The 13,129-nt window shown below is 44.3% G+C and overlaps 1 protein-coding gene across 3 annotated transcripts in view; it reads right to left on the bottom strand.

Moving 5' to 3' along the window:
• Positions 1–13,129, bottom strand: part of LOC137421736 (formin-binding protein 1-like) — an 80,549-nt gene that overhangs the window by 64,147 nt on the left and 3,273 nt on the right. For all 3 annotated transcript variants that reach the window (XM_068108072.2, XM_068108089.2, XM_068108080.2), the window contains exon 2: positions 783–898. In XM_068108072.2, coding sequence (XP_067964173.1) covers positions 783–898 — 116 coding nt within the window. The remainder of the gene's footprint in view (positions 1–782; positions 899–13,129) is intronic.

Below are 13,129 nucleotides of genomic sequence, written 5' to 3'. Positions count from 1 at the left end.
CATGTGATATCCTGCAGGCGTTCACAATGTTTCACAATTGTAAACAATGTTTCGTGGGATATTCCACCAGATGCATAACACGTCATCCCCACAAGTTACTGTGCAGAATGAAAACACTCCACAGTATCTATTAGTGCAATTAGTTATCTCCCTTTCACCACTGAAACAATGGCATGGCATACATTCGCGGATTTTCGCAATTCGGGAACCAATCCCCCCTTTTTCCATTGGAAACAATGCCCCGTCATTCACGGTTTCGCAATTCGCAGCATTTTCCAGGAACGTATCCCCTTGCGAATAGCGCGTTCAGACTGTATATCGTTGTTTGTCCCATCTCTCAATGGTGAAGAGTCAGTTGAGAATTTAAAAAAATTCTCAGATCAGATCTGGATCCGGATCTTCACCAAAATCTAATCAATTCGTCCTTGTCACACACCCAACCTGACCACCAAGATTAATCTCAATCCGTACATAAATTTTTTCGATATCGTGTTGTATATCATTATTTACACTATCTCTTAATGGGGCATAAATCACTTAAAAAGTCTACAATTCGGATCTTCACCAAAATCTAATCAATTCTTCCTTGTCACACACCCAAACTGTCCACCACATTTCTTCCAAATCCGCCAATGACTTTTTGAGATATCCTGCTCACAAATAGATAGACAGGCAAACAAACAAACGGGGGAGAAAACATAACCTCTGTATACCTTCGGTGATCGAGGTAATTATATATATTATCATACGATTACATTAAACCAAATGTCATCAGTGCACACCTCATATGTTTTGCATAGTTTTCCTCGACTTCAATTCGCTCCTTTGAGAACTTGTTGAACCGTTCCAAGAAGTCAATTTTCCATTGCGTGTGTCGTTCCAAATTGTCCAACTGGTCCTGCAAGAAAAATATAAACTAAATAAAAATAAAATCCAAACAAAATACCTGCAGCATCACGACACATTGTACTTGCTTTTAATGAAAATGTGCTGCCAAAGTAGTCTCTAACTTGTAAATTGACATTCCACAAGCTTGAACCTGAAAAGATCAGTTTGGTTTGTTCAAATTCTCGTCTCAACGGCTGTTGATGACGCAAGGAATTCCCAGGTGCAAATTCCATATACCAGGTGTTTGTGTATTGTGTACGAATGCCCTTGGAATGTTTGTAAGAGTACAGAAATGTTTTTGATACACGTACAAAGTCATACAAACTCAGATTGTATTTGATACATATAGAAGCTTATGTGAACTTCGATGACCTTCGATGACCTTCGTGAACCATTATGAACCTTCGATGACACAAACGTGTGTGTGTGTGTGTATATATATATATATATATATACACAGTCGTGGCCAAAAATATTGGCACCCGTACACTTTTTTCAAATAACTCTTTTCAAGAAAATAACACAATTTTCTCTAAAAAATAAGTTGAAATTGACAAAAGTATTTGGTCTCCACAATTCCTTATTTCACTGTTAATATTACAGAACCTTTGTTTTTGATTCAGAACTGAATGTATCCTTTTAAATCAGAAAATAAAAAGAAATAGCATTGACAAAATTATTGACATTAATATTTGGTAGCACAGACTTTGGACAAAATAACTGCAGTCAAGCGCTTCCTATAGCCATGAATTAGCTTCCTACACCTCTCCACTGGCAGATTGTCCCACCCTTCTTGTGCAAACTGCTCCAGTTCTCCCAGATTTGAAGGGTGCCTCTCCCAACTGCTGTTTTTAGATCTCCCCACAGGTGTTCAATGGGATTTAGATCTGGACTCATTGCCAGCCACTTCAGACCAGTCCAGCATTTTGTCTTGAACCATTCCTGGTGCTTTATGAAGTGTGTTTGGGGTCATGGTCCTGCTGCAAGACCCATGACCTTCGACGGAGACCCAGATTTCTGACACTGGGTTAAACATTGCGCTCCAAAATACCGTGGTAATCTCCTGATTTCATGATGCCATGCACACATTCAAGGTACCCAGTGCCAGAGGCAGCACAGCAACCCCAAAACATCACTGAACCTCCCTCCATGATTGACTGTCGGGAAGATGTTCTTTTCTTTGAAGGCTTCATTTTGTTTTATGCAAACATAGACATGATGTGCTTCACCAAAAGGCTCTAATTTGGTCTCATCTGTCCACAGGACATTCTCCCAGAAGGATTTTGGCTTGTTCAGGTGTGTTTTGGCAAACTCCAGTTGGGCTTTCTCAGCAGTGGGGTCCTCTTGGGTCTCATACTATAGAACCCCCTTTCATTGAGTTGGCGACGGATGGTGCGAGTTGAAACTGTCGTACCTTGTGTCTGAAGGCCAGCTTGAATCTGTTTGGCGGTTGATGGAGGTGCTTCCTCCACCATTCAAACAATCCTTTGCTGCAATCTTTGATCAAGTTTTCTCTTGCGGCCTCATCCAGGGAGGTTGGCTGCAGTGCCATGGGCCTTAAGCTTGCTGATAACATTGCATACGGTTAAATAACACCTTATCCACTAATGGCACCACAATACCGGATTCACACAATGAAGGGGGGAAGGAGAGGGTGACAGGTGAGGGCTTTAGACTGGCATGATCTGGTTGTGGCTGCAGGATGATGATGGTCATGGCTAACGTGGCACAAGACGAAGTTCGGCTCAAGGCACGAAGAATGGTGATTAGGAGCAAAGACGATGAGGGGACAATCGTGAGAAGTTGATGAACAAGCAAAGGGAAGGATCTCTCTGACACGTCCTCCTCGGGCAGCGTCAAAAGCAAAAAGAGAGCGAGGAGACAGATGTTGTTCTCCTGAAGCCCAGTGTTCAACTGGCGGGTGCAAGGGTCGCTACAGCCCTCAAACTCTGGGACAGCCTTTGTGGGTGACGCATCCCGCTATTGATCGCCCCCAGTCTGTGGGCGTCACAATCATCTGTGGGTGGAACAGCCCCTCAGCAAAATGTGTTCACCCTCAAATTCACCCACAGCTCACCTCACTGCCATGGATTTTTATCAAAGATTCTCTTGCAGCAGCGAAATAGTCCGTAACGATGTTTCCCTTTAAATGCATAGTGCTTTCTTTATGCCTTTGGTGTTAAGTCGTCGTCATCGACCTGGCATCACATATATATAAACAGGAAGTTTTACACAATACATTCTTCCTCTAACTGCTTTGAAGTTTACACTCACTGCCTCCGCAGTGCACATTTTACAAGACGACTTACTTCTGACAAACTTCCTGTTACAAGGGAAATCTAAGCTCCACAAATCATACGGTCATACTGAAGTCTTAGTACAATCAAGTTATGGACCACCGCACTCCCCTTTACATGCAACAATACAGACATCACATTACATCTCTACCTCGAAACAATCATACGGTGGTTATTTGAATGAATATACAGTATTATGATAAACAGTATATGGATGCCTTTCACTTATGTCTCGAGACTTGTTTAAATTTCTTCATGAAAGAGAAATTCCAAGTAAGTGCAAAGTCACCGGCGTGTGATGAATGTGTCCCTGCCCTTTGTACACAACAGCCGTCACTATCACCGATGACATTGGCTGTGCTGAAGAGTGCTTTCGACTCTCATATAATGGCTGCCTTACTTTCTGTGAAACACCTTTGGACTAACAAGGTGGGACTCTTCAATGTGGTCTGTCAGTCCTCTGCTCCAACCCCCTCGAAGAGTCCTGCTTTGAGAAAACTCACCAAACCACTAGATCCTAAATCTAATAAATCTAAAGATGATTTGAGCAAAGTAATATCCAAATAAATCCATAAGCAAAGAAGAATTCCCATTATTGGACGAATAAATATTGTGAATTGAATTACATTGAACTGAGTGCTTTGTGCCCTCCGCTGCACCTCGAGTCTGATTCTTCCTTATTGAGCACTTTAAGTATTGCAATGTGAACCAAGTGGGATTTACAGGATAATTTAATCTCTTACACTCTCATGTCTGGGAGTTTGTAAAAATAAAAAATAAAAAGCAAGTCATCGTGTTTCATTTAAGAACAAACATCAGCTCTGCAATTTGGCCAAGCTGCAATCCGGATGTATAGGCCTACATAAGCATTTTTTATACACATATAGTCAGGAATGGTAAGAGGTAAAATCAATTTTCACCCTCCATTACACCAGCAAATATCTGTACTGCTTCCCATACATGTCATCGATTATATCAATAAGGAAGCCGAAGTGCTTGGAATGTGCGAATGACATAAAATCCTTCCTTTTCTCCAACATCCTCATCTGAAATCATCAATTCAGATTCAGACCAGGTCACTCTACATTGGACACGCTGCTTCTACTCTCCCAACAATGGATGGAGGTCTGGAGGCCCTTAATGTCAGACATGAGATCAGGGCAGTATCTCTAGAGTCTAGACATATCTCAAGCTTTCGATAGTGTGGCATCCTGCCTTACTCTCCAAACTCTCTGCCTACTTCCTCTACTCCTGTAGCCGGCATGTGGCTCTCAACAGAATCCTTTTAACTCCTCTCCCTGTTAGGGCTAAAGTGCCCCAAGGCAGTGTTCTCAGCCCAGTCCTGTTCCTGATCTTCATCAACTATCTCCCTGAATCTCTGAAAAATGTTATTTATCTATTTGCTGATGACTCCGCCCTCTGCCATGATATCCCTTGACATTCAGATAGGCCTGCGGCAGTGGCCTATTCCCTCTCTTCAGACCTTGATAAAATTACAAGCTGGTCAAACACTCAGAATATGTCTTTAATTCCTGATAAATCTCACACTATCTCTCTCTGAAAGGCCCATCTGGCAACCCCCGCCTGCCCACACTCCCTCCTCCCCCGCCACCCACCCCATCTACTTTCTTAACAATCCTCTAGAAGACGTTGAGTCAGTCAAACTCCTGGGTCTCACTATCAGTCAGCCACGATCTTCCTTGGGCAAACCACATTTCAAAATTGGCCTCTAAAGCCAGCCGCCGACTGGGCATCCTCGGTCATACAAAGTCCTTCCTTGGCAAACCTGAACTCATAACCACCTAAAAGGCATTCATCCACAACTTATAGTACTGCTCTCCCATCTGGGCTGCTGCCCTTGCCTCACACCTTGCTCAGATTGACGCCATAGAAACCAAGGCGTTCAATATCCCCTATGATTAAGTTCGGTCTAGGGACCTATCACTTTCCCATCGCAGACAGGTCGGTGGTCTCTCTGTCTTCTCCCACCTCCTTTCTGTCCTTGCACCCTCTATCCTTTACACAATTTGTTCCCTTCCCTCCCCACAGGTTTTAGCAAGGACACACATGGTCCAACAGAAACCCTCCCATGGTGAAACTCTCAAAATCCAGAACCACAGCTCACCTCCACTCATTCACTCCTCTCTTTTCCCACCTGTGGAACCAACTTCCACATCCTCTTCAATCTCATTCTTCCCTCAAGGTCTTCAAGACAGATGTTCACTACCATCTCAGATCATCCCCAATCCAAAACCATGATATTTTATGCCACCATTAACCTGCCACTCCACCACCACAACCCCACTTCCTTCCAAATTTCCAGTTTTTCCTTCCTGAGAGTTTGCTTCTGTATTCATCTACATCCCTTGCATCTCCTTCCCCTCATTCCTCCCGAAATGCATTATTTGTCAAAGTTTCCCTCTATTATGTTCCTCAATCCTGCTGTCGGTGCTGCCCCCTCTTTATACTGTTCCTTTTGTTCTGTTGCGTCCTAATCCATTCTGTGTTCTAGCTTTTCCACCAGCACTGACTTTGCATACAAAACAAACAAAACAAAAAACCTGCTTCTCCTGTTTGAAGTTACTTGTAGATGGTACAAAGATCGTTTTCAAACAGAAACCTCAACATTTATTCACATTATTTGGTCCATAATCTAAGTGGGTCCAGCACCAAGTAATGAATTTACTGCGAACGAACGTAATTACAATTCCCAGTTCTGATGCTGTGTGGGAATGTTGTTGCATTCCGGAGTATGCAGCAAAACAAGATGGAATCTCAATCTGTTGTACGGTCTATATTATTGTACAAATGATCAAGACGTGCAAGGAATCTTACAATAATTCACCAAATGTCTGTCTGTCAGTTCCCAGGTACCACAAAAACGGCTGAACCGATCGCAACGAAATTTTGGGTGGGTAATCCTGGGACCCCCCTGGAGTAAAATAGGCGATATTGTTTTTCCATTTTTTTCCCAATTTTCCAATTTTTCCAATTTTCCACTTTTTCCAAACACTATGGAATAATATTTACCGATATGAACAGTGATGTGGCTTTTGTTTAAATTCTACAAATACTGTTTAGATTTTGATGATTTGCGTGTGATATGATTTAACGGATGTTTATATAAATCGTTTAAAATAAAAAAGCCTTAAAATTCTGATATTTTGCCTTTTAATTTGGGCCTCCCAATTGAAGCCCCGCCCGTAGGGCGGGTACCGTTGCTAGTATTATAAACATGACGACTCCATTTGGGCATTCATGTGTGTTCCATATTCAGACCCCAACATGCCATAGTCAACCATACAACAGGCATTTTAAGGCCATTTTCCCTGCTACAGCGGGGATTAGCCTTGCGGTCCCCATGAAAATCCTCTCCATTTTGCCCTATTTTCTGCATCTCCCCTTGTTAACCCCCTTGCCCGCATTTCTTCTTCGACCATCTTTAGCCAAGTCTTTCTCGGTCTTCCCCGTCCTCTACTTCCTTCAACATTCATTTCCATCACTCTTCTCAACCAGTCACTTTCATCCTTCTTCAACACATGACCAAACCATCTCAACCTGTTTCTCTTCATAGCATCAATCACAGGCTCTATTCCCATCATCTTTCGCATTTCATCATTTGTCTTCCTCTCTCTCAGGAAGCCTCTAAGCCTGGTGTTGGCTTAGCGGTTAGGGTGCCGGCTTGGAATCCTAGGATCCTCGGTTCGAATCCCGGTCGATCGCTGAATTAACGCCAGGGGGTTGACTCAGCCTGTCATCCTCCCGAGGTCGGCAAATTGAGTACCAGCTTGCTGGGATGAATGATCACGGTGTGTACCCCAGTTTATAATAGGTGCACCGTATCCCTGCGCATCGTAAGAGGTGACCAAGGGTTAGCGTCAGGAAGGGCATCCGGCCATAAAAACATTGCCTCAAACAGGGAACCATGATTGTCAAGGCGCCCGCAAGGCTAACCCCCGCTCTAGCGGGGAAAATGGCCTTAAAACGATCATTCATTCATTCATACTTCTCTCAACGATACACCACACATCCACCGAACCATTCGCATTTCCACCCTTTCCAGCCTCAGTTGCTGCTCAACGTTCATTACCCATGTCTCGCTCCCATAAATCATATCACTTCTCACACATGCAGCATACACCTTTCTGCTGCTCAACGTTCATTACCCATGTCTCGCTCCCATAAATCATAACACTTCTCACACATGCAGCATACACCTTTCCCTTCAGCTTCAACGACACTCCCCTCCTCGTCAGCACGTCACTCAGTTCCCGAAACACTTCCCTGCACATCTCACTCGAGCAACCGTTGCCGAGTCTGATCCACCTTCTCCATTCAGCATGTCTCCTAGGTAACAAAAGGTTTTCACACCTTCCAGCTTCACGCCGTCTCCAAGATCCAACTCAACATTTCCTCCATCTGCAGCTCCCTCGGTGCAAACCTTACACTTGAATGCAGCTGCCACACTGGTTAATGACCTTTTCAAACCACTACATTTTTGATGAACCAACTCAGCGCACATTGTACATTGGATGGAATTCACTCCGACACCCTTCCTGCACACAGCACACGGCCACTTCCCAGTTCTTCCCACCTCACCACATGCTTTACCACTTACCATCACCTTCGTTTTTCCGATATTCACCTTCAGACCTTTTGTCTCCATACATTCCTTCCACTTGTTCATCTTCTCCTTCAGTCCATCCATACTTTCTGCAATCAACATCAGATCATCTGCATACAACAACTCCCACGGTAAACCCTCCTTTACGTTCCGAGCCAGCACCTCCATCACCGCTACAAATAGTAGTGGACTTAGTACCGTCCCCTGATGCACTCCCACCTTCTCCTCAAACTCACCACTGTTCCCGTCCTTCGTCCTTACAGCTGTGCGCACTCTTTTGTGCATTGCCATCACTACTCTGATCAACCATTCCTCCACTCATAACTTCCTCAATGCCCATGTCACTACTTCACGTGGAACCCTATCGAATGCTTTCTCCAGATCAACAAACCCAAGAAACAACTTCTTCCTCTTCTCCATGTACTTCTACTGCAACTGCCTTACAATAAAAAGCGCGTCTGTCGTTCCTCTTCCGGGCATAAATCCAAACTGCATTTCGTCAATCTTCACTTTCTTCCTTATCCTCCTCTCTAACACCCTTTCCAATACCTTCATTCCATGCTCCAATAACTTTATCGCTCGATATGAGCCACAGTCCAGAGGGTCACCTTTCCCCTTGTATAGAGGGATGAGGGTACGCAGTTCCCAATCCACTGGAATGCGGCCTTCTTTCACCACCAGATTGGAGATCTCTGTCATTCTCTTCACACCCCAATTTCCCGCTGCCTTCAACATATCTCCCACAACTCCCGTCGGCCCTCCCGCTTTTCTAGTCTTCATTGCTTTTATCGCTTCCTCAACTTCCTTCTCGGTTATCTTCTCTGCCGGTCCTAAAACTGGGTTACTCTCTATGTTGCCATCCCATTCATTCTCTGCATTCAACAGTATTTCCATATATCTCTTCCATCTTCCTTTAACTCCATCTGGGTCCACAACGATTTGTCCCACTTCATCCTTCAAGCAACTCATCCCCATCACATCACCCCTCTCTTACGCTATCTGCTTTGCAATCCTTTATACTGCTGTCTGACCCTCTTCCAAATCCAAGCGTTCTCCGAACATTTTCCTACATGCCTCCTGCGCCTTTGCTACCTCTTTCTTTGCAGCCTTCTTGGCTGCCTTATAACTTTCATGCTCTGCCTTTTCTGCCCCCATACCCTTCACCTTCTGCCACTCCTTGAACTTCTTCCTCTTCTCGTCAATCTTCTTTCCAACTTCATCATCCCACCACCATGTTTCCGAGTGCCTCGGTGGTCATTTTGTCCATCACATACCTCACCAACGGCTCCCAACAGACTATCTTTCATTGACATCCAAACACTTTCAAGCTCAACCACATCATCCTCTACCATACTCAGCCTCTCTTTTAATGCCTCCCTCACTGTCACCTCTTTCAACCTCCACACCTTCATTCTCGGTTGGTACTTCACCCGCCGAGCTCTCCTCGCACCTTTCACCCTTATGTCGCAGACAACCAAGTGGTGCTGTGAAACAGCCTCCTCCCCTGGGATCACCTTTGTGTCCCGAAGGTGCCCCCTATCTCGCCTACACACCAGCAGGTCGTAAACGGTTGTCGTCGAACCACCTGACGTATATGTAACAAGCTTATTATCCCCTTTCTGGAAATGAGTATTACAAATCAACAAATCAGCTCCATCAGCAAACTCCAAAATCCTTTCACCTTCTCCATTTCTCATACCATATCCGTAACCCCCATGAACTCCCTCAAAACCGTCCATACTCCTTCCCACATGTCCATTTAGGTCTCCTCCTACCACAACAACTTCCTCATCTTTCACGTTTTCCATCAGCTTCTCTGTCGCACACCAGAACTTGTCCTTCTCTTCATCGCTCCGACCAACCTGCGGAGCATATCCCGAGATGACGTTCACCAAGAGCTTTCCAATCATCATTTTCACCATCATCAACCTTTCACTCACTCTAGTCACACTCACCACACTGTCTACAAACTCCTCAGAAAACAGGACACCAACACCATTCATGCCCTCCAGGTACCCTTGCCCTACAAACTTGTATTTCTGTCCCTGCCTACCCTTCACCATTCTCACACCACTTCCCTCCCATCTCTTCTCCTGCACACAACATGTGTCCACTCTTCTTCTGACCAATACTTCCACCACTTCTCCTGATCTCCCTGTCATTGTCCCTACATTCCATGTCCCAAACCTTAGAAACCGATCTCCACGTCGGGCATCAGACGTTTCAGCGTCATAAATGGAGTGATTTCCACCCTTGCTTCGATCGCGTTCCCCACCTTGAGTTTTGACGAGAGGGAGTGGGGTCCCCCACTGGGTACTTCGGGCTGTACCCTGCCCATATGTAGTTGTAATCGTCATAGTTCTCTTTTTGAAGTAATGTTTTTATGGCTGGATGCCCTTCCTGACGCCAACCGTTTTTAGTCACCTCTTCCGACACGCAGGGATACGGTATACCTATTCTAAACCGTGGTACACACCGGGTCATAGCCAACCATATGCGGGTTATTTTGCCAAGGAATTGGCACACAATAGCCTACTCTTTTCGAATGATAATTTGGCATCTTTACCCTCACAACCTAAATGTCGACAGAAGAGCGAGCTCAACATCCCATCCCGAAGAATACCGTGGTCTCAAAGCATCACACCTTGATGGACCTGCATCGAGAATGGCCATTTCAGTGAAATCCGACTGCATTCAGGGATTGAACCCAGATTTACCAGATCCATCTATAGGGAGCAAAACGCTCCACGAGGAGAGTTCAGTAAAACTTGGAACCTTGCTGTTGAGCTCATGGTTGGGCATTTTGGCCTCACAGGCATTGGATGGAGCCATTATTGATCCAACGTACAGTATAGCAGGTTTGCAAGGATGGAGGGGCTGGCAGCAGAATCTAGAAGCATGCACACTCACCCACCTCTGAGCTGTCTCACCTGGGTTTGAATCTCAAACCAACTCTAAGCTATCATCCTGGTGTTTAGCAGGCAGGATAATACATCGGTGTGTGCCACCCTTTGATGGACTTTTAAAAAAGTGTGGACACCTGCTAGAATTACTTTGTGGATGTTAAAGATGACACAGTGTCCTTTGCTAAGAGTAGATGAGTTTTCACCTGCACACTGAACAAATTACAAATTCCTGCCACCTTCATTCGAATGTCAGGCATGGACAGCCAGTTTGTGAAAGACTTGGGCCAAAAACGTTCCCCAGACAAGAAGGTGGGAATAACTGGGTTGTAGTAGTTGGATTTTGAGGGATATTTACCTCCACCACTGAAGGTGGATGGAGGTTATGTTTTCACCCATGAACGTGTCCGTCTGTACGTTTATCTGTCTGTACGCAGGGTATCTCAAAACGTTGTGGCCAGATTGGTGAACATGTCTCAAGAACAAGCCGATTCGATTTTGTTTGAGGTTGAGGATCCAGATCCAACCTATCAATCGAATACAAAATGCAAACTGTTCAGCCTGGCGGAGATAGGTGCTCTACCGAGTGCCGTTCTAGTTGGTTTGTGGAATTATCTTTGCACAAAGGTGTAAGATATCGAACTTGGTGTGATGGCCTGTTGCACCATCAGGTGTACCAGCCCACCTGAGCAGAGTTAAGAGTTTTATGCTTTTCAAAGAAGGGATTAAATCTTGATTTGATAAAAACCGTCTCCTTTTCAGGTCCATTTTGACTCATCGTCTTCAAACAAACATCCTTGGGAAAACAATTACAGCACAGTGCAAGCCTTCTGTCTGAATCACAGTGTTGTATCGTGATAACGTCTTTCATGGTGTTCAAATAGTGCTGACTGTTCAATGCACCCGTAATATGAAATGCTTATTGCGTACAATGAATTTTGATACCATTTCCTAATTTCTGATCCAACCTATACAGTGCCTATAGAAAGTCTACACCCCCTTTCAAAATGTTCACCTTTAGTTGCCTTATAGCCTGGAATTAAATTGCATTAAATCAGACTTTTCTACCTTTATTTACACATCAAACCCTACAACTTCTAAGTGATTAAACAAATTCTAAAAGTTTCAGAAAATGAATTAAAATTTTAAATTAGATAATCTTGGTTGGATAAGTGTCCACCCCCTGAGTTAATACTTGGTGGGAACACCTTTGAGAGCAATTACAGCTGTGAGTCTGTTGGGATAGGTCTCTACCAACTTTGCGCACCTTGATTGGGCAATATTTGCCCATTCTTCTGAACAAAACTGTTCAAGCTGTCAAGTTGTATGGGGAGCGTTGATGGATGGCAATCTTCAAGTCATGCCACAGATTTTCCATTGGATTTAGGTCGGGGCTCTGACTGGGCCACTCAATGACATTTATATTTTTGTTTCTTTAGCCGCTCCAATGTAGCTTTGGCCGAGTCCTTCAGGTTGTTGTCATGGTGAAAGATAAACTTCCATCCCAATTTCAGCTTTCTTGCAGAGGGCAGCATGTTTTCCTCTACAATCTTTCTGTATTTTGCTCCATCCATTTTCCCTTCTATCCTGACAAGTGCCCCAGTCCCTGCTGATGAGAAACATCCCCATAAGATGATTCTGCCACCACCATGCTACACAGTAGGGATGGTGTTCTTTGGGTGATGTGCTGTGTTGGGTTTGCGCCAAACGTAATATTTTGCATATAGACCAAAAAGTTATATCTTCGTTTCGTCAGACCACAAAACTTTTTGTCACATGGCTTCAGAATTTCTGCAATGGTTTTTTGCATACCTCAAGTGGGACTCAAGGTGGGCTTTTTTGCGTAATGGCTTCCTTCTTGCCACCCTACCATACAGGCCAGACTTGTGGAGTGCTTGGGATATTTTTGTCACATACACACTGTGATCAGTATTTGCCATAAAGGCCTGTAGCTCTTTCAAAGTTGACATTGTCCACTTGGTGGCTTCTCTCATCAGTTCCCTCCTTGCTGGGTCATCCAGTTTGGAGGACGGCCTGATCTCAGCAGGGTCTTGGTGGTACCATACACCTTCCACTTCTTAATTATTGTCTTGACTGTGCTCCAAGGGATATTCAAGACCTTTTAAATATTTGTACACCCATACCCTGATCTGTGCCTTTCCAAAACTTTATCCCAGAGGTCTTTTGAAAGGTCCTTGGTGCTCATGGTTGAGTCTTTGCTGTGAAATGCGCTACCCAGCAGAGGAAACCTGCAGGAACAGCTAACTTTATTCTGAAATAATCAGAATCACTACAATTTAACACATGTGGAGGCCAATTAACATGGTGTGTGATTTTGAAGGTGATTGGTTATACCTGAGCTAATTTACAATTGCTATTATAAGGATGGTGGACATTTATCCAACGAAGATATTCCA

This window comes from Myxine glutinosa, chromosome 1 (assembly GCF_964187855.1).
Source record: "Myxine glutinosa chromosome 1, kmMyxGlut1.1, whole genome shotgun sequence".
NCBI lineage: Eukaryota > Metazoa > Chordata > Myxini > Myxiniformes > Myxinidae > Myxine > Myxine glutinosa.
The sequence above is the reverse complement of the archived record's forward strand: the minus strand, read 5'-3'. Positions and strand labels throughout refer to the sequence as shown.